The sequence below is a fragment of the Notolepis coatsorum genome (assembly GCF_963971535.1).
Source record: "Notolepis coatsorum genome assembly, chromosome: 18".
Lineage (NCBI taxonomy): Eukaryota > Metazoa > Chordata > Actinopteri > Aulopiformes > Paralepididae > Notolepis > Notolepis coatsorum.
This window is the reverse complement of record NC_140182.1, coordinates 99906109-99928653: the sequence shown is the minus strand read 5'-3', so window position 1 is coordinate 99928653 and position 22545 is coordinate 99906109. Positions and strand designations below refer to the sequence as shown.

Below are 22545 nucleotides of genomic sequence, written 5' to 3'. Positions count from 1 at the left end.
CTAGCTACCGTGAAAAGATCCTTGTAGTAGAGAGCACAGGCCCAATATGCTTTTACGGAACCAGGCGGGTCTTAGAACCATCACGTGACTTCAATGACTGCAGGGTAAGTCTATCCACTCTAGAGTCATCATTAGTTAGGGCGGATGCAACAATCCTTTCCAGAGCCAATACTTGTGCTTTATATAAAAGTCCTCTGCTGTAAAAACACATCCGGTTCCAATTGACCCATCTCTAACCCCGCCCTCTTTTCTTGATCCTCTGATCCCCTAACCTCGTTCCCAGTTTTATCTCCTCCGCGAGATAAAGCCTGGTAAAGAACTACGGCCGAAAGTGTCTATGGGGTAGAATTTCCGGTGTATGTACTTCCCCTGGAAGCTGCCACCGAACGGACCAATCTTTTCCCTAATCCTTTCGGCAAACAAGCTAGAACGTCCCGGTCATGTAGTAAATTCTTCAGGCAAAGCCGTTGCAGTGGCTTAAACGAGGAAATATTGTGCACTTCACACGTTTCTATAATTGTTTTGTCGAAACCGGAAAGCCTGTAGCCTGTACTTCCGTTTACACACTTTAGGAGGCATATCTTTACCAGCCTACTGATCCCCTGGGGGAAGCAACTGTTGTGATTGGAGGATCGAGAGAAGAGGACGGGGCTTGCAATAGGTCAATTGAGATTGTACGTTTTAGAGCCCATAAGGCCAGATACTGATCCGTCTGCAGATACATCTGTGCCTCCCCTAAGCACCAACATCAAGCTAGTCAACAAAACCACATCAGTGACTCATTCAGCATTTATTTACTTTCCCAGTAAACACACAAACTGTTGTCAATTTAAAATACACAACTCGACACATTTATTAAATACTCGACTCTTAACGGTTGAATAGTTTGCGTGTGTTCTTGATGTGAACAATGGCCTATCCTCTGTAAAAGAGGCTCTTTGCTAAATAAACGTCAGTGACACATTAAATGTCTGCATGAGGTCTGTTATTGGCTGGAGAAAGATTATTCAGACACATTGATGCATCCTGTCTGTGTACCAAATATCAAGTGGTTGATATTTACACTACAGTGAAGCATCATGGGTCTGTGGGTGGGTGCTACCACTAACAACACTCTTGGAACTAATTAAAGGGGCCGTTTCCCCCGATACGACATTTTAACCCTATTAAATATAAATTACATTTCAAATTCGATTTTAAAAAAGGACCAAAAGGATATGTCACAGCCTTCGTTGTAACCGATTCTCCCATGTTTCCAGTTCATTAGACGTGTGGTTGTAAATGCTTTGTTCTGAAATCCAAAGACATCACTCAGGGGATGAACTCCCCTTCATGCCTCAAACTTTGCTGCTCCAGCCACACATCCAGGGGTTCAGGCCTCGATTAAAAGCTATGGAGTGAGGGTTGGCCTGACTGGGGTAAAACGGGGTTGAAATCATACTGTATGCATCCAGCCCAACAGAGGAAGTTGGGCAGTGGTCTGTATTTCAGTTCTCGTTTGTAGGTCAGTGTGTGCCAGGTTTGTAGTACAGCCAGAGAATCCTTGAGGCAAGCGCAAAATTGCTCAGCATAGTCCTTCCACAGTGTGCCATATGAGATTTGTGAGAGCATTGAAATCATAAGGGCTCTGGGCCCATTCATCTCCTCCTCCCTCAACGTTTGACATGCAAACACGGGCTAAAGAGCCCTTTGACACAGCGATGTCAGCAGGATTATCATTGAAATAAGAAACCGTGTTTCTCCACACGCAACAGTTCATCGGGTAACTTCTTTTAAAACAAAACTTTGACCTTGTAACGTATTTACAGGTAGTTTTGCTTTTCATCACGACTAAAGTACATGTTCTAAGAGTGATCCGACGACGACAAGCATTTCAATATGAATTGAAAATGGGGGACCCTGATGTAAACAAGACAAACGTCTTTCTCTGGTCTGCATCCCCTTAACAATTGTGTGTATTGAGCCGTACTGTATTGTACCCATTCTGCAATCTGTTAAATAAAGTTTTCATTCATTCATTCATTCATTCATTCATTCATTCATTCATGTTTTCTCCAGTGCATGAGTATCGTTAGTTCATAGCGCCGCCAAGAAGGATGACGGCAGCACAAGCGCAGCAGGGGTCCAGGTCGCGAGTGCGTTTCTCAGGGGGACTAGTGTTGCTTGGTCGAAGGCTCCCCGTCGGACCTCATGCTGAACGGCTCCAGGCGCTCCGACTCGGGCAGCAGGTTGTTGAGGCGCTCCATCAGCGGGATGGTCTGGTCGATGCCCATCTGGATGCGCCGCAGGATCATGGACATCTCGTTGACCTTCTGGATCTGCTCGGCGTACTTAGCGTAACGCTTCTGGCGCTCCTGCATGATGCTGAACAGGGCTTCCACCGACAAGTCCATCTGGAGAGGAGAGGGGTGGTGAGAGGATGGGGTGGCAAAGTTCAATGACGCATGGATTTTTTATTTATTCATTTTGTAGCATTTAATTTATAGATAAATATATATTGAGCCATCTCTCCCGATGTCTTTCCGAATACAAAGATTTCTAACAATTCGTTGAGTTAAAGGGGACATGCATTGCTATTCCTTTCACTATTTGGGCAACTTTACACAATTCCTGTGAATCTATGGAACACATCTGTAAAGTATTTTTCCAAAAAATTCATTGTTTTATATTTTTAATCAAGTACTCAAAAGCAAAAAAAATTCAAGCTGTTTTGGCTGGGCTCCGCCCATAAGCGCTTTGAGTGACAGTCACCAGACTGGCAGACAGAGAGAGATAGAGAGGGAGAGAGAGAGGGACACAGAGCATTTACACACAACATGGGAGTCAAAGATATTTTGACAGTGATATGCGAGTGCTCCCAGGGAGAAGACCCACACCAGCCCCGCGCGCCGGTCCAGGTTGTGTGTGTGTAAATGCGTGTGTGCTTCCCCGTGCGCCGGTCCAGGTTGTGTGTGTGTAAATGCGTGTGTGCTTCCCCGTGCGCCGGTCCAGGTTGTGTGTGTGTAAATGCGTGTGTGCTTCCCCGCGCGCCGGTCCAGGTTGTGTGTGTGTAAATGCGTGTGTGTTTGTTTCCTGACAGAAGCTCCTGTCCCCCTCTCTCTCTCTATCTCTCCCTCTCTCTCGCTCATTTGTTCTCTGCCTCGCTCTGTCAAAAGCTTGAGGAAGTGTCGGGTATTTCCACTCGCTCTGCTGTTGAGCGAATGGTTGCGCTACAACCATAGAGGGGGCTTTACTGCAGATCAGCTCCTTGCTACGTTGCATCGCGAGTCAAATCAGAATGACCTAATTCACTGGGGGAGGAGATTGTCTCAACTGAATTAGAGCAATCCACCAAAATGGTAATTAGAGAAACAGCTCATTGATACTAACCCCCATTGCTATAAAACAATGCTAAAAACTGGAAAAGGCCATTTATAAGACACAGGACCTTTAACAAATGATCTTCTCATACGATGAAATAACATTTATTGTCTCTGAGGGGAAATTGTGTTGCAGCAATGCACTGCAATAAATAAGGTAAAAAATATTGAAAAGGGTAGTAAAAACAAGAATATATACAGTATATATATATATATATATATATATATATATATATATATATATATATATATATATATATATATAAACACACAGAAATGTATACGTATGGCTAATCCGACTTATAAGTGTACAGGTGGCTAATGAAATTAACAGAGCTCCTGCTGGCACATTTGAAAATTGTGATTAATGCAGGCAGAGGCAGATTCATTTGGCACACAGCCTATGTATTCTGTATAGCATGCAGCTTACGTTGTAAATATGCCCGTGCTTTCAGCAACATTGTCATTGCATGCATAACATTAGCCAAGATGAAAGAGGGTAAAGGAAAACATGAAAAAGAGTGCAGAGTATGTGTGTATAAGTTGGTTATTTGAAAATAGTAAAATATGTAAAAATTGTATTCATGAAAATTACCACAATTTCAGATAGTTAGATAGATAATCAGTCAGGTTTTACAGTTATGTTATAGCAACTCTATATCAGAAATGTAATAGATGGCTTTGTCTTTTCCATGTTTTGCTTCTAATGTGACTTTTTGTATGTAGGTGTTGAGGTCGGGGCATCTTCATCTTTGCTCTCCTTGACATGTTTCTCCATTCTGACTTCAGAGGTTTTCAGTTTGCAGTCTCTCCTCATCCAGGGCCCTGTTCCTCGTACCTGGCTAACTGAGTTAGCCGGATAATTTTCAGGATAACTTGACTTAAACCAGATCTTTCGGTTCCCCGACGCGTGATTGTCTAAATCACTATGGCAACGGATAGACAAATTTGAACCTGCTCCAGAGCAGGTTTAGTTGAGTTATCTGGATATAAGCTGGCCACTCCCTCAGAAGAAAATGGCAGCTCCCTTCCTCAGAGATTGATTGATTGATTGGAAACTTTATTAACAGATTGCAGAATGGGGTACAATACAGTACGGCTCAATACACACAATTGTTAACTCTTTCAGTGCCACGCCTGGTTTTCCGTTTTACAGCTTGAATGCCACCATCGGCGCCAATGTTAACGTTAATATCGCCTAATCTATGTTTTAAATTATGGCTATGTGTCTAATCTGCCCATCGCATTATCAAAGACTATTTTCCAGTCAGTGCTGTGAAGGCAGATTGTTTTTTTATCGCGTCGTTTCCGTTTCAGAGCAGTTAGAAAAGCCCCTGTTTTGATATAAAAAACAGCTCATTCTGGAGCATTCTATGAAAATCGTCTTTTAGTGGAATATTCCACAACGTTGATATTCGTCGGCCTTTTTATGAATCGTTTTCAAATAAACGCTAGATGATCAATATTATACGTGCACGCAAGCACATTACGGCCGCGCACTGATAATCGCTCCGTTGATTTCCTCACAGACTTTTACAGTGAAACCGAAAGAAGACATTTCACAAAACAGCTTATAACTTCATCAAACTTACTCTGATTATCCTACCACTGATAACATAGAGTCCTTACCTGACATCAGATGGTATCCAACTGGTATATTCCAATTCCTGATCACCATTCGAAAAAATCGATACGTGTATGGATCCAACGCGACACTGTAGATCTCCATGATCCGCGGGGATCTGAGGCTCCAGAATGAACTGTGGTAACCCCGGCTGGATCAGTGAACTGGAAAATGTGGAGTACCGGATTTTTTTCCCCATTCATTTTCATTGAGTCCATTCCAAAATCACTTATGTCATCTGGGAGACGACAGGGGGCGCTTTTTTCCACAGTGATCACCGGCGCAGCTCGGCTATACTCGGGTAGGCTCGGGTGATGCAATAATTTTTCAGATCGCAAAAAAAAAAAAAAAAATAATTCAGAGAAATCTCGTGAGTGGCACGCAACCACCTATAAAAAAACCCGAGAAATCTCGTGAGTGGCACTGAAAGAGTTAAGGGGATGCAGACCCAGAGAAAGACTTTAGTCTTGTTTACATCAGGGTCCCCCATTTTCAATTCATAATGACATTTATGACATACACAACATACAGATATACAGATATATATCATGACATTTATGACATACAGATATACAGTACTGTTACATTTGTGACATACATGACATACAGATATACAGTACTGTTAAACAGAGATCCTAACAGAAAATATATATACGAGGGGGAGGAAACTGTACATTGGGAGGGGGTGGGTGGGTGGGAGGGGGTGTTTGGACATTTACGGGGGCCAGTTTCGAATTGCAGCCTCCCGTTGGTGCTCTTTGATCCCATTATACCATTCTGAATGATGAGATGATTTCCAGAATGTATTGATTTCATAGAATGTGTGAAATAGGCCTATAATTAAAAACAATTAAAATACATTAAACTGGTAAAAGAAATGCTTTTGAAATGTAAAATAATAGACCTAAAATGCTGATAATAAATCATATTCAGCCTATGGATTTCCTACATACTGCATGACACCTGTTTGAGCTGCAGGATGAGGCACGCTTGTTTCTGATGGAGAATGCGTCCCAGCTCGCTGCCCACCTCCGATGCAGACTAGATATCAATTGAGGGGGAATACGCACAGCTATACCTACAGTACCTATTTGAAAAAACATTATCTGCACTGACTTATATAAAAAATAAGTACAGATCACGTCTGAATGAATGTGGAGGATGATCTCCGAGTCGCTGTCTCCAAAATTAAACCCAGACTGGACATATGCCCATCCATCTCATTAGGTGAGTTGAACATTATAGCCTTCTAAATGAAACACACTATATGTACCTGTATTCATTTTATGGTTGTTTGATTATTGTGTTATTTTGTGTAGTTATTGTGCGTGTTAAAAGCCTCCAATGCATACGTGTGCGTGTGAACATTTGCATGTTTCAACCACCTCTATAATAGTGGGGGTCGCGGCTCTCTGACACCGTTATTTCGGGGGGTCGCGGCCTGAAAACTTTAGGAACGATGTATTTATTATATTACATGATACCTAAGCGCATACAGTACAGATATCCTCATAAGTATCTATTAATTCGTATCAATTAGATATACTCTTTGGGCTTGTTTTTGTATACTTATTCTGAAAGAGTTGAAATAATTATTTTTGCTAGCAAAAATCTCATTCGATTATTCATTCCATTAAGCCTATTGCCAGCAGGCACATTTAAATAAATATAATCTGATTGATTGGGGTAATGAGGGACTTAAAATGTGCCTATAGATATGCATTTAACTTGTCGGCGAGGCTATTGAGCCGTACTGTATTGTACCCATTCTGCAATCCGTTAATAAAGTTTTAAATCAATGCCGTTAGAAAATCAGGATTTCTGCGATCAACACCTGCTGTCTTTTCAGGTGAGGCGACCGCACGCAATTATCCTGAGTATCAAGTCTGGTTCGAATTAAAATAATAATTTAATAATTTAGGACCTGCTCAGAGGTCATTAATCGGCATGCATGCGATGCATGTATGCGATTCGTCTCTGCGATTAACCCATCCCGTCGTCCTTCCCCCCCAAGGGCAGCCGAGAGCAGACAGGCGCAACGTGAGCCGCGCCAGGGGACCAATCCAAGTGCTCCTGTCCGTCTTCGTCAAGGACGCCACAGCGTTAGCGATCTTGTTGTTGTGCATGTTTTTCCATTGGGGTTATCTTATCAGGGGGGGGGAAACCCTTGTGAGCACGGGGAGAACATGCAAACTCCACACAGAAAGGCCCGGGAGATACCCCACCTGGGTAACTGGCATCATGGAAACCTGGTCCCCAAGCGGGAATCGAACCCTGGACCTTCTTGCTGTGAGGCGACAGTGTTTAACCACTACACCACCGTGCCGCACCAACGAGACTGAATCAGCGTTCGAGGAACATGGAAAGCCCGGATTCAATCGGGTTAATTGAATCTGGAAAATGGGACTTTTGATCGACTTAGTTGAACCAGGTATGGGGAATAGGGCCCAGCTCTCCTCCTTTCCCTTTCTAGGAATTATGCTCCTCTTGCACATCTTTGTAAACAGCTACTGTACTGTTATCTAGTCTTTCCCCCATGCATGCTTTGTTTTCTCAAACTCTTTGTTCTTTTTGTTCAAACTCATTGACTGATAAACATCTGCATCTTTGCTCTGCTGACACAGTACTTCTCCATTCTGACTTTATTTTTTAGTACTCTCCTTTTTGATCAGACACCTGCCATAGGCCTATGTTGTATTTAATGATTAGTTCAGCTGAGCTGATGGATGCAACAGCAGCCTTGCTGCTAATGATCTCATTCAATTCCCCTGATCTAATGTGAGCACACAGTGCAAAGTGTAAACAAACAACATCTGCTTTTGGCGTTTAGTTCCCCAGCTACAAAACACTGATGTTAACATGACCGCTAACGCTAGCCAAACACAGAATTCTACCAAGGATTAGCCCAATGTGCGCTGCATTACACTGAAAGGTAGACTAGACTTCAGGCAGGGCTAATCTGCTACAGTCAGCCCCCTTTGGCCTCTCCCTGTGGGGAAATCCATTCGAGGCCAATGCAATGTTGTATTTTAAGAGGCGGGATTCTAACCCAGGTCTCCCACATGGGGGGCCAAGTATCTACCGCTCAGTCAAAGCACGCTCACTTATCAGTCAAAGCACGTTGACTTATCAGCTGAACTTCCCACAGTGATTGACGTGAAGAGATGGAATGTTTTAGCTGCGTTGTGCTACTTCAGGGAAGGCATTGCTTTTATGAGCATCTAATTGTATCCATATTTCATACAGACTTATTGCTATGTTTACAGTCTATGCTTATACTTATTGTGCCATGGCCTACTTTCGGATTTACATTGATCTCACAAATAACTGTTTCTCAAACAAAAACACGGACAATTGTGGATCCACAGAAGTCTTTCATCTCTGCGTTAGTTAGTCTTCGTATTCTTTGAGGGAACAAGCAACAAACAATGCTCCATGCTGAATGCCTGAAGTGGTGGCACAGACATCAAACAGAACTCTGAACAGATTCCCTTACCTCTTTGATCCTCTTGACCAGGGCGTTCTGGTCAAATGCCACCGCTTCAGCACACTGGTGTAGATGGTCCTGGTAGCGCATACAGAGCTGCAGCACCTGGGCCGAATCCAGCCTCTCCAGACACACAGTGCTTGGTGACGTTTGGCCACTCAGGACCCCTTGTGGAGAACAGACATCAAAGGACCTTTAGGGAACCAGATAAACGCAATGCCCATGACCATGATTTCAGCACAAGCTAATTATTGTAAGGATACATTAGCATTAGTTTGATATCCCATGGCTGGTGAATTTTCAGCTAGAATACTCACTTAAAGACTCAAATCCTTCTTCCAAGTTCAAGTTCAAGTTTCTTTATTAGTTGTCATACAGAAGTACAGAAGACTTTTATACAAAATGCTTCTTTCTGTTTCGCTCCAGAGACTGTGCTAGGCAAAAATAGATAATAGATAATTATCTATTATCTATTCCATCATCAAAAAGTTCCATCATTAAACAAAAGTTGAGACATAGGCGTGCTGTGGTACTGGGAGTAGAGGCTAAGGTTTATATCATGAGTGTTCTGTGGTACTGGGAGCAGAGGCTGTTTTATATCATAAGTGTGTTGTGGTACTGGGAGCAGAGGCTAAGTTTTATATCATAAGTGTGTTGTGGTACTGGGAGCAGAGTCAAGTTCAAGTTCTTTAATAGTTGTCATACAGAAGTACAGAATACTTTCATACAAAATGCTTCTTACTGTTACGCTCCAGAGACTGTGCTAGACAAGATAGTATCAAATAACATAATAACATAATATAGCATGAATTTAGAAGAAGAAAATGAGGTCACAGTTGTTCGGTATAGACATATGTACAATGTTCTGAGTTACCATATAATATACAATACACAACTATGCAGTGTACTAATGTACAGTACTATCTAGTGCAAAGCAGAAATGGGATGAGGTACAATTTTAGGTACAATTTACAGTAAGGTGTACGAGTTGTAGTGCAATCCTTCATCCATAAATATAAAGTGTGGGGAGTGGGTGCTACAGTGTGTTTGTTTAAAGTGGGTGTGTGCTATACAGTGTGTGTAGTGGGTGCTACAGTGTGTTTGTTTAAAGTGAGTGTGTGCGTGTGGATGTGTGTGCTATGTGTGTTTGGTGGTTGTTGTTGTGTAGTGTTCATTCATTGTTCGTTTAGCAGCCTGATGGCCTGGGGATAGAAGCTACTTCTGAGTCTTTCTGTGCTCGCCTTGAGACTCCTGTATCGCTTGCCTGACGGCAGCAGTTCAAAGAGGCAGTTGTTCGGGTGGCTCGAGTCCTTAATAATTCTCTTAGCCTTCCCCTTGCAACGCTTGTAGTAAATGTTCTGGAGGGTGGGGAGCCCCCCTCCAATTGTGCGTTCGGCTGAACGTGTCACTCTTTGTAGTCTGCTTTGGTCTTTTGCAGTGCTATTCCCAAACCAGGAGGTGATGTTGCCGGTCAAGATGCTCTCTATTGTACATGAGTAGAAGTTCTTAAGGATCTTCTGGCTGACTTGGAACTTCCTTAGGCGCCTGAGGAAGTAGAGGCGTTGTCGTGCCTTCTTCACCACACTGTTAATGTGTATGGTCCATTTCAAGTCCTCGGATATGTGGGCTCCGAGGTACTTGAAGCTGTTGACTCTCTCAACCGGTCTATGGTTTATATCATAGGTGTGCTGTGGTACTGGGAGTAGAGGCTAAGGTTTATATCATAGGTGTGCTGTGGTACTGGGAGTAGAGGCTAAGGTTTATATCATAAGTGTGCTGTGGTACTGGGAGTAGAGGCTAAGGTTTATATCATAAGTGTGCTATGGTACTGGGAGTAGAGTCTGTTTTATATCATAAGTGTGCTATGGTACTGGGAGTAGAGGCTAAGGTTTATATCATAAGTGTGCTGTGTTACTGGGAGTAGAGACTAAGGTTTATATCATAAGTGTGCTGTGGTACTGGGAGTAGAGGCTAAGGTTTATATTATAAGTGTTCTGTGGTACTGGGAGTAGAGGCTAAGGTTTATATCATAAGTGTTCTGTGGTACTGGGAGTAGAGGCTAAGGTTTATATCATAAGTGTTCTGTGGTACTGGGAGTAGAGGCTAAGGTTTATATTATAAGTGTTCTGTGGTACTGGGAGTAGAGGCTAAGGTTTATATCATAAGTGTTCTGTGGTACTGGGAGTAGAGGCTAAGGTTTATATCATAAGTGTGCTGTGTTACTGGGAGTAGAGACTAAGGTTTATATCATAGGTGTGTTGTGGTACTGGGAGTAGAGGCTAAGGTTTATATTATAAGTGTTCTGTGGTACTGGGAGTAGAGGCTAAGGTTTATATCATAAGTGTTCTGTGGTACTGGGAGTAGAGGCTAAGGTTTATATCATAAGTGTGTTGTGGTACTGGGAGTAGAGGCTAAGGTTTATATCATAAGTGTGTTGTGGTACTGGGAGTAGAGGCTAAGGTTTATATCATAAGTGTGTTGTGGTACTGGGAGTAGAGGCTAAGGTTTATATCATAAGTGTTCTGTGGTACTGGGAGTAGAGGCTAAGGTTTATATCATAAGTGTGTTGTGGTACTGGGAGTAGAGGCTAAGGTTTATATCATAGGTGTGCTGTGGTACTGGGAGTAGAGGCTAAGGTTTATATCATAGGTGTGCTGTGGTACTGGGAGTAGAGGCTAAGGTTTATATCATAAGTGTGCTGTGGTACTGGGAGTAGAGACTAAGGTTTATATCATAAGTGTTCTGTGGTACTGGGAGTAGAGACTAAGGTTTATATCATAAGTGTGCTGTGGTACTGGGAGTAGAGGCTAAGGTTTATATCATAAGTGTTCTGTGGTACTGGGAGTAGAGGCTAAGGTTTATATCATAAGTGTGCTGTGGTACTGGGAGTAGAGGCTAAGGTTTATATCATAGGTGTGTTGTGGTACTGGGAGTAGAGACTAAGGTTTATATCAGGGAGGGGCAACTGGCGGCCCGCGGGCCGCATGCGGCCCTCACCGACGTTCCATGTGGCCCCAGGCCAATATAATATAAAAAAAAAAAAAATTATAATATTTTTGTATTTTTTTATTTTTTTTATTTTTTTTATTTTTTTGTATTGTATTCGACTAAGAAGAGTTGGCAGTCGACTATGGCTCCTTTCGATCGATTAGTCGACTATTTGACTAATAGGGGTCAGCCCTAGTGTGGACATATGAAACGCTGTTGAAAGTGCCGTGCAGCAATATGGGGGTTTTGATAAACTGTCGGCTGTTGTTACCGATGGAGCACCGGCAATGAAAGGAAAACACACAGGATTCGCCGGGCTTCTAAGGCAGAGTGGCGTTGAGTGTCCAATGCTGCACTGCATTATACATCAGGTAAGTTCGCTAACATAATTTCCATCTATTGTGGGTCACTATAATGACCAATGCGAGTCGAGTGTAGTCAAATTATATGCGAGAGTCGTTAAATAGTTTTTCTTTTTTTTTATCTGATATAGGAGGCTCTCTGTGCCAAGAAGCTTGACTACTACAGCCATGTTATGGATGTGGTTACCAAGGTTACCAATCTAATTCGTGGAGGCAACAGGTCACTAAACCATAGAAAGTTTGTCTCCTTTTTGGAAGAGATGGACACTGATTATGGCGACTTGCAGCTACACACAGAAATCCGATGGCTGAGCCGTCGGAAAGTACAGGAGCGACATTGAAACACTGCAAATGCAATTCAATGATCGGTTTGAAGATTTCAACGGCATGCAGTCACGGATAGCGCTGTTTGCCGGCCCCCTCACCGCTACGGTGTCAGAGCAGCCCCCACCGTTGCAGCTTGAACTGTGCGAGCTACAGTCAGATCCTTTTTTTCAAGCAAAGAGAAATGAGAGGGGAATTTCGTTTTGGAAACTGCTACCTGAGCCCCGCTTCCCACTCCTCAGGGACTTTGCCCTCTCTATGGCCAGTATGTTTGGGAGCACATACATATGTGAGAGCAATTTCTCAAACATGAAGCACATCAAGTCAAAGTAGAGAAACAGGCTGTCGGATGAAACATTATTTCATCTGATGCAGATTGCATGCACAAACATTGAAGTTGACATTCCTGCTATTGTGCGCCAAATGGAGAGACCACAAGTGTCTCATTAAAGACAGGGGGGAGGAGGAGATGATGAAGAGGTGTAGAGGGGGGGAAGGAGATGATGAAGAGGTGTAGAGAGGGGGGAAGAGATGATGAAGAGATGTAGAGAGGGGGGGGAGATGATGGAGAGGTGTAGAGAGGGGACCATTATTATTATTATTATTATTATTATTATTATTATTATTATTATTATTATTATTATTATTATTATTATTATTATTATTATTACCATTATTGACCCACTGTGGGGCGAGGGTTAATGTCATGCCAGTTTGATAAAGGGTCAATGGGAGGCATGTAGTATTGCACTTTACTTTACTTGCACTTTACTTGTTTACTTTTGTAGTGTTCAGATAACACTAATAACACAAACACAAAGCAGCATTCCTGCTGCATTTCACTACAACAGTAAATCAAAAGTGCAATAATAAATGATTTTGTTAAATGTATACACTTTTATCCTGCTACTAAACAAAACATTCCTGAGTGCTTCATATCCATAACATGCATTTCAGTGTTATAATGTTTTGTTTAGTAGCAGGATAAAAGTTTATACATTTAACAAAATCATTTATTATTGCACTTTTGATTTACTGTTGTAGTGAAATGCAGCAGGAATGCTGCTTTGTGTTTGTTGAGCAGTGGGCTTTAAGTTCATACATTTATTTTATTAGAAGCCTTAATTATAATTGATAATTTTTGTATATATTTGGGGTTACACAGCAATACTTTTAAATTCAGCTGTTTATAAATTCATAAAGTTGAAATTGCATTACTAAATGCATTTGAAATGGAATAAAAACAAAGTTACAACAAATTATAATTGTTTATATACCTTGTGACTATTAGGGCTATTTGAGTGATGGGGTACTACTGGCGGGACTGCCGATAAACAATGCGGCCCCCCAGATTGATTGTGGACATTTTGTGGCCCTCACCATATACAAAGTTGCCCACCCCTGGTTTATATCATAAGTGTTCTGTGGTACTGGGAGCAGAGACTAAGGTTTATATCATAAGTGTTCTGTGGTACTGGGAGTAGAGTCGTATGGTTTATATCATAAGTGTGTTGTGGTACTGGGAGTAGAGTCGTATGGTTTATATCATAAGTGTTCTGTGGTACTGGGAGCAGAGACTAAGGTTTATATCATAAGTGTGTTGTGGTACTGGGAGTAGAGTCGTATGGTTTATATCATAAGTGTTCTGTGGTACTGGGAGTAGAGACTAAGGTTTATATCATAAGTGTGTTGTGGTACTGGGAGTAGAGTCGTATGGAGGATGGCGCCCCCCCGACCGGCTGCCTCTCTGTTCGCTCCGTCGAGACTGTGTTTACTTTTGTTAATATTTATAGTTTTTAGAGTTTTGTGCGTACCAACTGTTGGTGCATTTAATGTATATGACCGTCAGTCACTCATAGACATTGGATTACGGGAAACTTACCAACTGGATTACTCGCTGGATCAGCTTTCCGAACCACACCAATGGCCTGAAGAAATTCTCCGGAGATTGGGACCAGACCCTTTGTTCCCAGAGCCCAGGAAAAGACGACGAGGAAAGAGGGCTGGGATCCGAAACAGGCTGAGATCCAGACGCCACCGTACACCACTTCCCAGTATATTGCTAGCCAATGTACAATCAATAGACAATAAACTGGATGACATCCGAGCAAGGATTCAATATCAAAGAGACGTTAGGGACTGCAATGTCCTTTGCTTCACCGAAACATGGCTCACACCGGAGGTTCCAGATCACGCAATTCAACCAGCGGATCACTTCTTTATCCATCGAAAGGATCGGACATCATCAGAGTCCGGTAAACAACGTGGAGGAGGTATTGCCTTCATGTTTAACAAAAATTGGAGTGATCCAACGAACGTGAAGGAATTATCCAACCACTGCTCCCCAGAACTGGAATATATAACCATCAAGTGTCGTCCTTTCTTCCTCCCGAGGGAGTTAACGGCGATCGTCCTGGTCGGAGTGTATATTCCACCGCAAGCCAGCAACAAGGTTGCGCTCTCCAGACTACACGACGAGGTAAATAGAATACAAGTGGCTAACGTTAACGCCGCCATTTTAGTACTGGGAGATTTCAATAGCGCCAATCTGAGAAAGGTATTGCCCGACTTCTATCAGCATGTGACTTGCAACACCAGAGGCGGTAACATCCTAGATCACTGTTACACGCAATTTAAAGGTGGCTACAAGGCTCATTCTGATAGTGGCTTTGGCAAGTCAGATCACGCATCCATTTTCCTTTCACCAAAGTACAGACAGAGAATTAAAAGTACTCCCGTAGTCTCGCGAGAGGTGCAGAAATGGGATCTGACGTCAGAAGAGACGATCCGGTCAGTGTTTCACCACACAGACTGGATTGTGTTCCGCGACACAGATAACATTAATGCCTACACGGAGACAGTGCTGGACTATGTCTGTACTAGGGTGAAAGAAACAATCCCCACTACCAAAATGAAAGTTTACCCAAATCAAAAACCCTGGGTAGACAAATCCGTCCGTGAAGCTCTGAGAGAGCGCACCAAAGCATACAATGACGGCCTAGTGGCAGGCAACATGAATGACCACAAGGTGGCGCGACACAACGTAAGGAGGACAGTGTCAGAGGCCAAACGGCGCTACAGGGATAAAATTGAACTCCAGTTTGAACAAGCTGACTCTAGAGCTATGTGGCAGGGGCTCAAAACGATGACAGACTACAAAGGCGCCTCCCTCAAACTGAACAGTGACATCTCCTTAGCAAACGACCTCAATACCTTCTATGCGAGGTTTGATGCTGGTAATAACAACACCAGCTCACAAGCCTCGGCAATGGGGGGGGGGGGGGTCGGCTGCTGATGGAGGCGCAGTGTTCAGGGTAACAGAGCATGAGGTGAGGCGGACCTTTAAAAAAGTGAATATCAGGAAGGCAGCAGGTCCGGACGGCATCCCCGGCCGCGTCCTAAAAGTCTGTGCCGACCAACTGGCCCCAGTATTCACTGACATATTTAACCTGTCCTTAGAACAGGCTGTCATCCCCACCTGCCTGAAGAAGTCCACTATTATCCCTGTACCCAAAAAATCCAAGCCTGCTTGCCTCAACGACTACCGCCCTGTAGCTCTCACCTCCATAGCCATGAAGTGCTTTGAGAAGCTAGTAAAGGGCTACATCTGCTCCTCCCTCCCCATCAACATGGACCCCCTGCAATTTGCATACCGCCCCAACAGGTCCACGGAGGACGCCATATCCCATGTGCTGCACACAGCAGCATCACACCTGGACAAGAGGCAGGGGAACTATGTGAGAATGCTATTCATCGACTACAGCTCGGCATTCAATACCATAGTCCCCTCCATACTCATAGCCAAGCTCAGGGACCTGGGCTTGGGCTATGACCTCTGCCAGTGGGTCTTGGACTTCCTGACTGGCAGACCCCAGGTGGTGAGAGCAGGCAACTGCACCTCCTCATCCATCACCCTCAACATAGGGGCCCCCCAGGGCTGTGTTCTGAGTCCCCTCCTCTACTCCCTGTACACACACGACTGTGTGGCTCAGCGGAGTAGCAATACAATCGTCAAATTTGCTGACGACACAGTGGTGGTGGGCCTGATCTCTGCCAACGACGAGAGGGCCTACCTGGAAGAGGTCAAGGTCCTGGCGGGATGGTGCCAGGAAAACAGCCTCTCCCTGAACGTCAGCAAAACAAAGGAGATGATTGTGGACTTCAGGAGGTCGGGGGTCAAGGACTACAGCCCCCTCAGCATCGACGGGGCACCGGTTGAGAGAGTCAACAGCTTCAAGTACCTCGGAGCCTACATATCCGAGGACTTGACATGGACCACACACATTAACAGTGTGGTGAAGAAGGCACGACAACGCCTCTACTTCCTCAGGCGCCTAAGGAAGTTCCAAGTCAGCCAGAAGATCCTTAAGAACTTCTACTCATGTACAATAGAGAGCATCTTGACCGGCAACATCACCTCCTGGTTTGGGAATAGCACTGCAAAAGACCAAAGCAGACTACAAAGAGTGACACGTTCAGCCGAACGCACAATTGGAGGGGGGCTCCCCACCCTCCAGAACATTTACTACAAGCGTTGCAAGGGCAAGGCTAAGAGAATCATTAAAGACTCCAGTCACCCGAACAACTGCCTCTTCGAACTGCTGCGGTCAGGCAAGCGATACAGGAGTCTCAAGGCGAGCACAGAAAGACTCAGAAGTAGCTTCTATCCCCAGGCCATCAGGCTGCTAAACGAACAATGAATGAACACTACACAACAACAACCACCAAACGCACATAGCACACACATCCACACGCACACACCCACTTTAAACAAACACACTGTAGCACCCACTCCACACACTTTATAGCACACACCCACTTTAAACAAACACACTGTAGCACCCACTCCCCACACTTTATATTTATGGATGAAGGATTGCACTACAACTCGTACACCTTACTGTAAATTGTACCTAAAATTGTACCTCATCCCATTTCTGCTTTGCACTAGATAGTACTGTACATTAGTACACTGCATAGTATTGTGTATTGTATATTATATGGTAACTCAGAACATTGTACATATGTCTATACCGAACACTGTGACCTCATTTTCTTCTTCTAAATTCATGCTATATTATGTTATTATGTTATTTGATACTATCTTGTCTAGCACAGTCTCTGGAGCGTAACAGTAAGAAGCATTTTGTATGAAAGTATTCTGTACTTCTGTATGACAACTATTAAAGAACTTGAACTTGAACTTGGTTTATATCATAAGTGTTCTGTGGTACTGGGAGTATAGGCTAGCCGCTAAGGTTGATCATAAGTGTGCTGTGTTACTAGGAGTATAGGCTAAGGTTTATATCATATGTGTGCTGTGGTACTGGGAGCAGCCAGAGGCTAAGGTTTATATCATAGGTGTGTTGTGGTACTGGGAGTATAGGCTATGGTTTATATCATAGGTGTGCAGTGTGCTGTGGTACTGGGAGTAGAGGCTATGGTTGTGAACTTTGCAGAATGTTATAAGTGTGTTTAGTGAGGTGTATGTTTTATGATTATTGGCTCAGTCTGCTGTGTGATCATGTTGTGATTGATTGATTGATTGATTGATTGAAAACTTTATTAACAGATTGCAGAATGGGTACAATACAGTACAGCTCAATACACACAATTGTTAAGGGGATGCAGACCAGAGAAAGACTTTCGTCTTGTTTACATCAGGGTCCCCCATTTTCAATTCATCAGGACATATATGACATACATGACATACAGATAGTCAGTACTGCTACATCTATACATTTATGACATACCAGATTTGCAAATGCAGTACTGTTTGTGATACAGAAGGAGTCAAGAAAAGGGAGTATATACATTTGACGTAGAAACTGTACATTGGAGGAGGTTGGGTGGGGGGGGGTGTTGGGTACATTGGGATATTGACAACCATACTGGGTAATTTACATTGGAGGTGGTTGGGGGGGGGCACACTGTATAAACAAGCAAAACTGTACATTGAGGGGGGGGGGAGGAGATACTGTACAAACAAACAAAATTGTACATTGGACTATTGACAAAACCATACTATGTAAATGACTGTACATTGGAGGGGGTTGGGTTAGGATATTTACAGGGGCCAGTGTTGAATTGCAGTCTCCCGTAGGTGTCCCTTGAGAGAGGTTTTGAAAGTGGGTAGTGATCCACATTCCTTTACAGCTTTGGGTAGGGCGTTCCACATTGATGTGGCATAATTGCGAAACGTGTTTAGTCCCTTATTTGAGCCGAATCTGGGTTTAACATGATTTGTGGAGCTCCCTCTGGTGTTGTGATCGTGGTATTCACTGACCTTTGGGAAGTATTTTGACATGTACATGGGTACCTTGGTCGTGTAGTGTATCTTGTAGACCAGGCCCATTGCAAGTTGCTGTACTCTGTCGTCTACTCTAAGCCATCCTAGGTTGTCAAAGTGGGCAGGGGTGAGGTGGGTTCTAGGAGTAAGGTCAAGCAGTAGTCTGACCAGTTTGTTTTGAGATGTTTGTAATTTTGTTTTTAGCGCCTTTGAGGTGCTTTGGTACCATGAGGTGCAAGCATAGTCGTAGTACCCCTGAATGAGTGCTCCTGCCAGAGTCTTCAGGGTATTCTTGTTTACCAGAGAGGAGATCCGGTACAAGAATCGAGTTCGTTGGTTGACTTTTTTTATTACATTGGATGCCATTTTGTCACAGGAGAGATTAGCCTCTAGGATGGAACCCAGGTAGGTAATTTCATCTTTCCTTGTGACAATATTGTCACCCACTGTAACTGAGAAGCCGTCGGTCTTGCTGAGTTTGTTATTTGAACCGAAGAGAATGGACTCTGTTTTGCCCATGTGTAATGATAGTGTGTGTAGTTGTATATGTACAGTTAGTAGTTTCATCCCCACTGGTACTGTAGGTGTTGTTCCACCACACATCACGTGTTCCATGTTCTCAAGCTAAGGGCGGAACAAGTAAAGTCATACTTTGGAAACTCAAAGCGATCGAGTTACCTTTCAAAAGCGGCTGAAATGTGGGGATCTCCTGAAGCTTGATGACATCTGGGTCGTTGTGGATGTTTCGCGATGACTGCGTCCCCGGGGCCACAACTACAATATCATCCATTTTAGCCCTCTGCTTGGCTGGGGAGGGCACCACTGCAACGACAACATTCCCATTGATTGATTGATTGATTGATTGAAAATGTTTATTAACAGATTGCAGAATGGGTACAATACAGTACAGCTCAATACACACAATTGTTAAGGGGATGCAGACCAGAGAAAGACTTTCGTCTTGTTTACATCAGGGTCCCCCATTTTCAATTCATCAGGACATATATGACATACATGACATACAGATAGTCAGTACTGCTACATCTATACATTTATGACATACCAGATTTGCAAATACAGTACTGTTTGTGATACAGAAGGAGTCAGGAAAAGGGAGTATATACATTTGACGTAGAAACTGTACATTGGAGGAGGTTGGGTGGGGGGGGGTTGGGTACACTGGGATATTGACAACCATACTGGGTAATCTACATTGGAGGTGGTTGGGGGGGGGGGGGGGGCACACTGTATATACAAGCAAAACTGTACATTGAGGGGGGGGGGGGGGAGACACTGTACAAACAAACAAAATTGTACATTGGACTATTGACAAAACCATACTAGGTAAATGACTGTACATTGGAGGGGGTTGGGTTAGGATATTTACAGGGGCCAGTGTTGAATTGCAGTCTCCCGTAGGTGTCCCTTGAGAGAGGTTTTGAAAGTGGGTAGTGATCCACATTCCTTTACAGCTTTGGGTAGGGCGTTCCACATTGATGTGGCATAATTGCGAAACGTGTTTAGTCCCTTATTTGAGCCGAATCTGGGTTTAACATGATTTGTGGAGCTCCCTCTGGTGTTGTGATCGTGGTATTCACTGACCTTTGGGAAGTATTTTGACATGTACATGGGTACCTTGGTCGTGTAGTGTATCTTGTAGACCAGGCCCATTGCAAGTTGCTGTACTCTGTCGTCTACTCTAAGCCATCCTAGGTTGTCGAAGTGGGCAGGGGTGAGGTGGGTTCTAGGAGTAAGGTCAAGCAGTAGTCTGACCAGTTTGTTTTGAGATGTTTGTAATTTTGTTTTTAGCGCCTTTGAGGTGCTTTGGTACCATGAGGTGCAAGCATAGTCGTAGTACCCCTGAATGAGTGCTCCTGCCAGAGTCTTCAGGGTATTCTTGTTTACCAGAGAGGAGATCCGGTACAAGAATCGAGTTCGTTGGTTGACTTTTTTTATTACATTGGATGCCATTTTGTCACAGGAGAGATTAGCCTCTAGGATGGAACCCAGGTAGGTAATTTCATCTTTCCTTGTGACAATATTGTCACCCACTGTAACTGAGAAGCCGTCGGTCTTGCTGAGTTTGTTATTTGAACCGAAGAGAATGGACTCTGTTTTGCCCATGTGTAATGATAGTTTGTTATCAGCGAGCCATATGCAGATTCTGCCTAGTTCCGAGCTGAGGGTTTTTTCAACCTGTAACTTGTTCTTGTCAGAGACCAGCAGGGCTGAGTCGTCCGCAAACAGGAACAAGTTGCAGTCACAAGCTGACGACATGTCATTTGCATAAATTAGGAACAGTAGCGGTCCTAGTATGCTTCCTTGTGGAACACCACAGCTCACTGTGAGGGGGGGGGGATAGGGTACCGTTTACCTCCACCATCTGTTCCCTCCCCTCAAGGTAGGATTGCATCCAGCTCACTGATAGACTATCAAAACCAATTGCTTTTAGCTTGTCAATCAGAATGGAGTGATTGGAGAATGTTGACAGAACATGAATGAAAACTTTATTTAACAGATTGCAGAATGGGTACAATACAGTACGGCTCAATACACACAATTGTTAAGGGGATGCAGACCAGAGAAAGACTTTTGTCTTGTTTACATCAGGGTCAGGAAAACACCAATCTGTTCATTTTGGATGGGATAAGTTTATAACCTTATTACAAGAGGAATGCAACCGGTTTCAGAAGCGTTCACCGTTTTGAAATAGTTGCATTACAAGAACATGGTAGAATATAAGCAACTACAATAAGGTAGTCTCATAGTCAGACTCCTCGGGTTTTCATTAGGATAGGAAGCTAACATTAGCACCTTGCAGTGTCTACACTAGTACAGGAGATGCAACAAGGTGGGGATTCAACCCTGCTCCAGTTATCCAATGCTTCGAGAATTAGCTATGCCATTCTATGAGTTGGGTTAAGAGACAAACTCACCTGCTGAGCTGTAATCGGAGTGTTTGTTGTTATGTTCAGCATCTCCACTCTGTTCGGCTCCCATGGTGCAGAGCTAACTAACTAGCTAACGATCACTGGACTACTCGTCCAATAACACAGACTGGCAGACTCAATAACAGTGTTAAGAGATGTTCTCAGTGTCAGGATCGTTACACTACCTGCTCAAACGTCAGGATATCAGAATATTAATTTGACAGCTTGTCTCTAGGTTAACGTTACACTACTAGCCACTTCCGGCAATAATGATCACGTGGATCAAACTGCAGGAAATGGACCCAAACTAGACTATTAGCCCAAACTTGTTTCGATTATTTAAAATATGATCGTAGTATAAAAATGCAAGTTGTGACACTATAACTTTCCAGAAGTAAGACCTCACCACAAAGCACATTTGTATGTTCCGTTGATTGATTGAAAACGTTATTAACATGGTAGATTGAGCCTGGTGTACGATATTATAGTATTATACTATGATGACAGGGCACCGGCACTATGGTCTGTACATTTACATTAGCCTAGTATGTATGCACACATTATTAGGCTAGTATGTGCACACATTATTTATTAGTCTATCAACAGAATATGTCTGAGTAAAGACTGCATTGGTCAGTGGCCCTTGAGTGGCTAAATTACTAACACGTAGGAGGATACATTAATATGTAATGCAGTGGATGTTGGCACAAAAAAAAACACATTTTGATCTTCATTCATTTTCCCCAGTTCTCTCCCAACCCAACCTTTAAGTAACAGTATCAGAATCATAGGCTGACAGTGGTATAATGCTGCCATCTTGTGGCCTAGACTAACACCACTTGGAGACATGGTTTCATCAATAAGGTTTTAGAAGACCAAAACACAAAACCTTGAACATATCACTTCACCCAAGATTTAATGAAACAACAATAAAGAACAAGGTAAAAAAAAAACGGAACACCTAGAGTAAAACATAAAATAACATGACATTAAATCTAGTATAAAACACACTGCAATATGCAACAACTTCAAACCCCTTTAAAGGAGCACTTGACCAATGTTCAACCTTAAGCCTGTCTTTCTGTTGTGAGGAGGACGTGTGATAATTGAGAGAACCCGAGAAATTCCTCCAAATGACATCACAGAGGAGAGCAGGCCTCTAGCGAACTGCACACAATTTCC

General features: G+C 43.3%; 1 protein-coding gene across 1 annotated transcript; it reads right to left on the bottom strand.

Annotated features, from left to right (window-relative positions):
* Positions 1-812: 812 nt before the first annotated feature.
* Positions 813-21598, bottom strand: borcs5 (BLOC-1 related complex subunit 5). Its single transcript, XM_084334996.1, has 4 exons — positions 21370-21598; positions 19112-19255; positions 8480-8637; positions 813-2393 (listed from the first exon to the last, which is right to left on the bottom strand). Exons 1-4 carry the CDS (start codon positions 21431-21433, stop codon positions 2154-2156), a joined length of 606 nt encoding a protein of 201 aa, XP_084191122.1. The 5' UTR covers positions 21434-21598; the 3' UTR covers positions 813-2153.
* Positions 21599-22545: the final 947 nt, after the last annotated feature.

Bases quoted from the DNA above. Each gene is read 5' to 3' on its own strand.
- borcs5 (XM_084334996.1), bottom strand. From the start codon at position 21,433: ATGGGAGCCGAACAGAGTGGAGATGCTGAACATAACAACAAACACTCC. The intron at 8,638-19,111 runs GTAACTCGATCG...GTTCTCCACAAG, and splicing joins ATTTCAGCCGCTTTTGAAAG to GGGTCCTGAGTGGCCAAACG. The intron at 2,394-8,479 runs GTAAGGGAATCT...TCTCCTCTCCAG, and splicing joins TGGTCAAGAGGATCAAAGAG to ATGGACTTGTCGGTGGAAGC.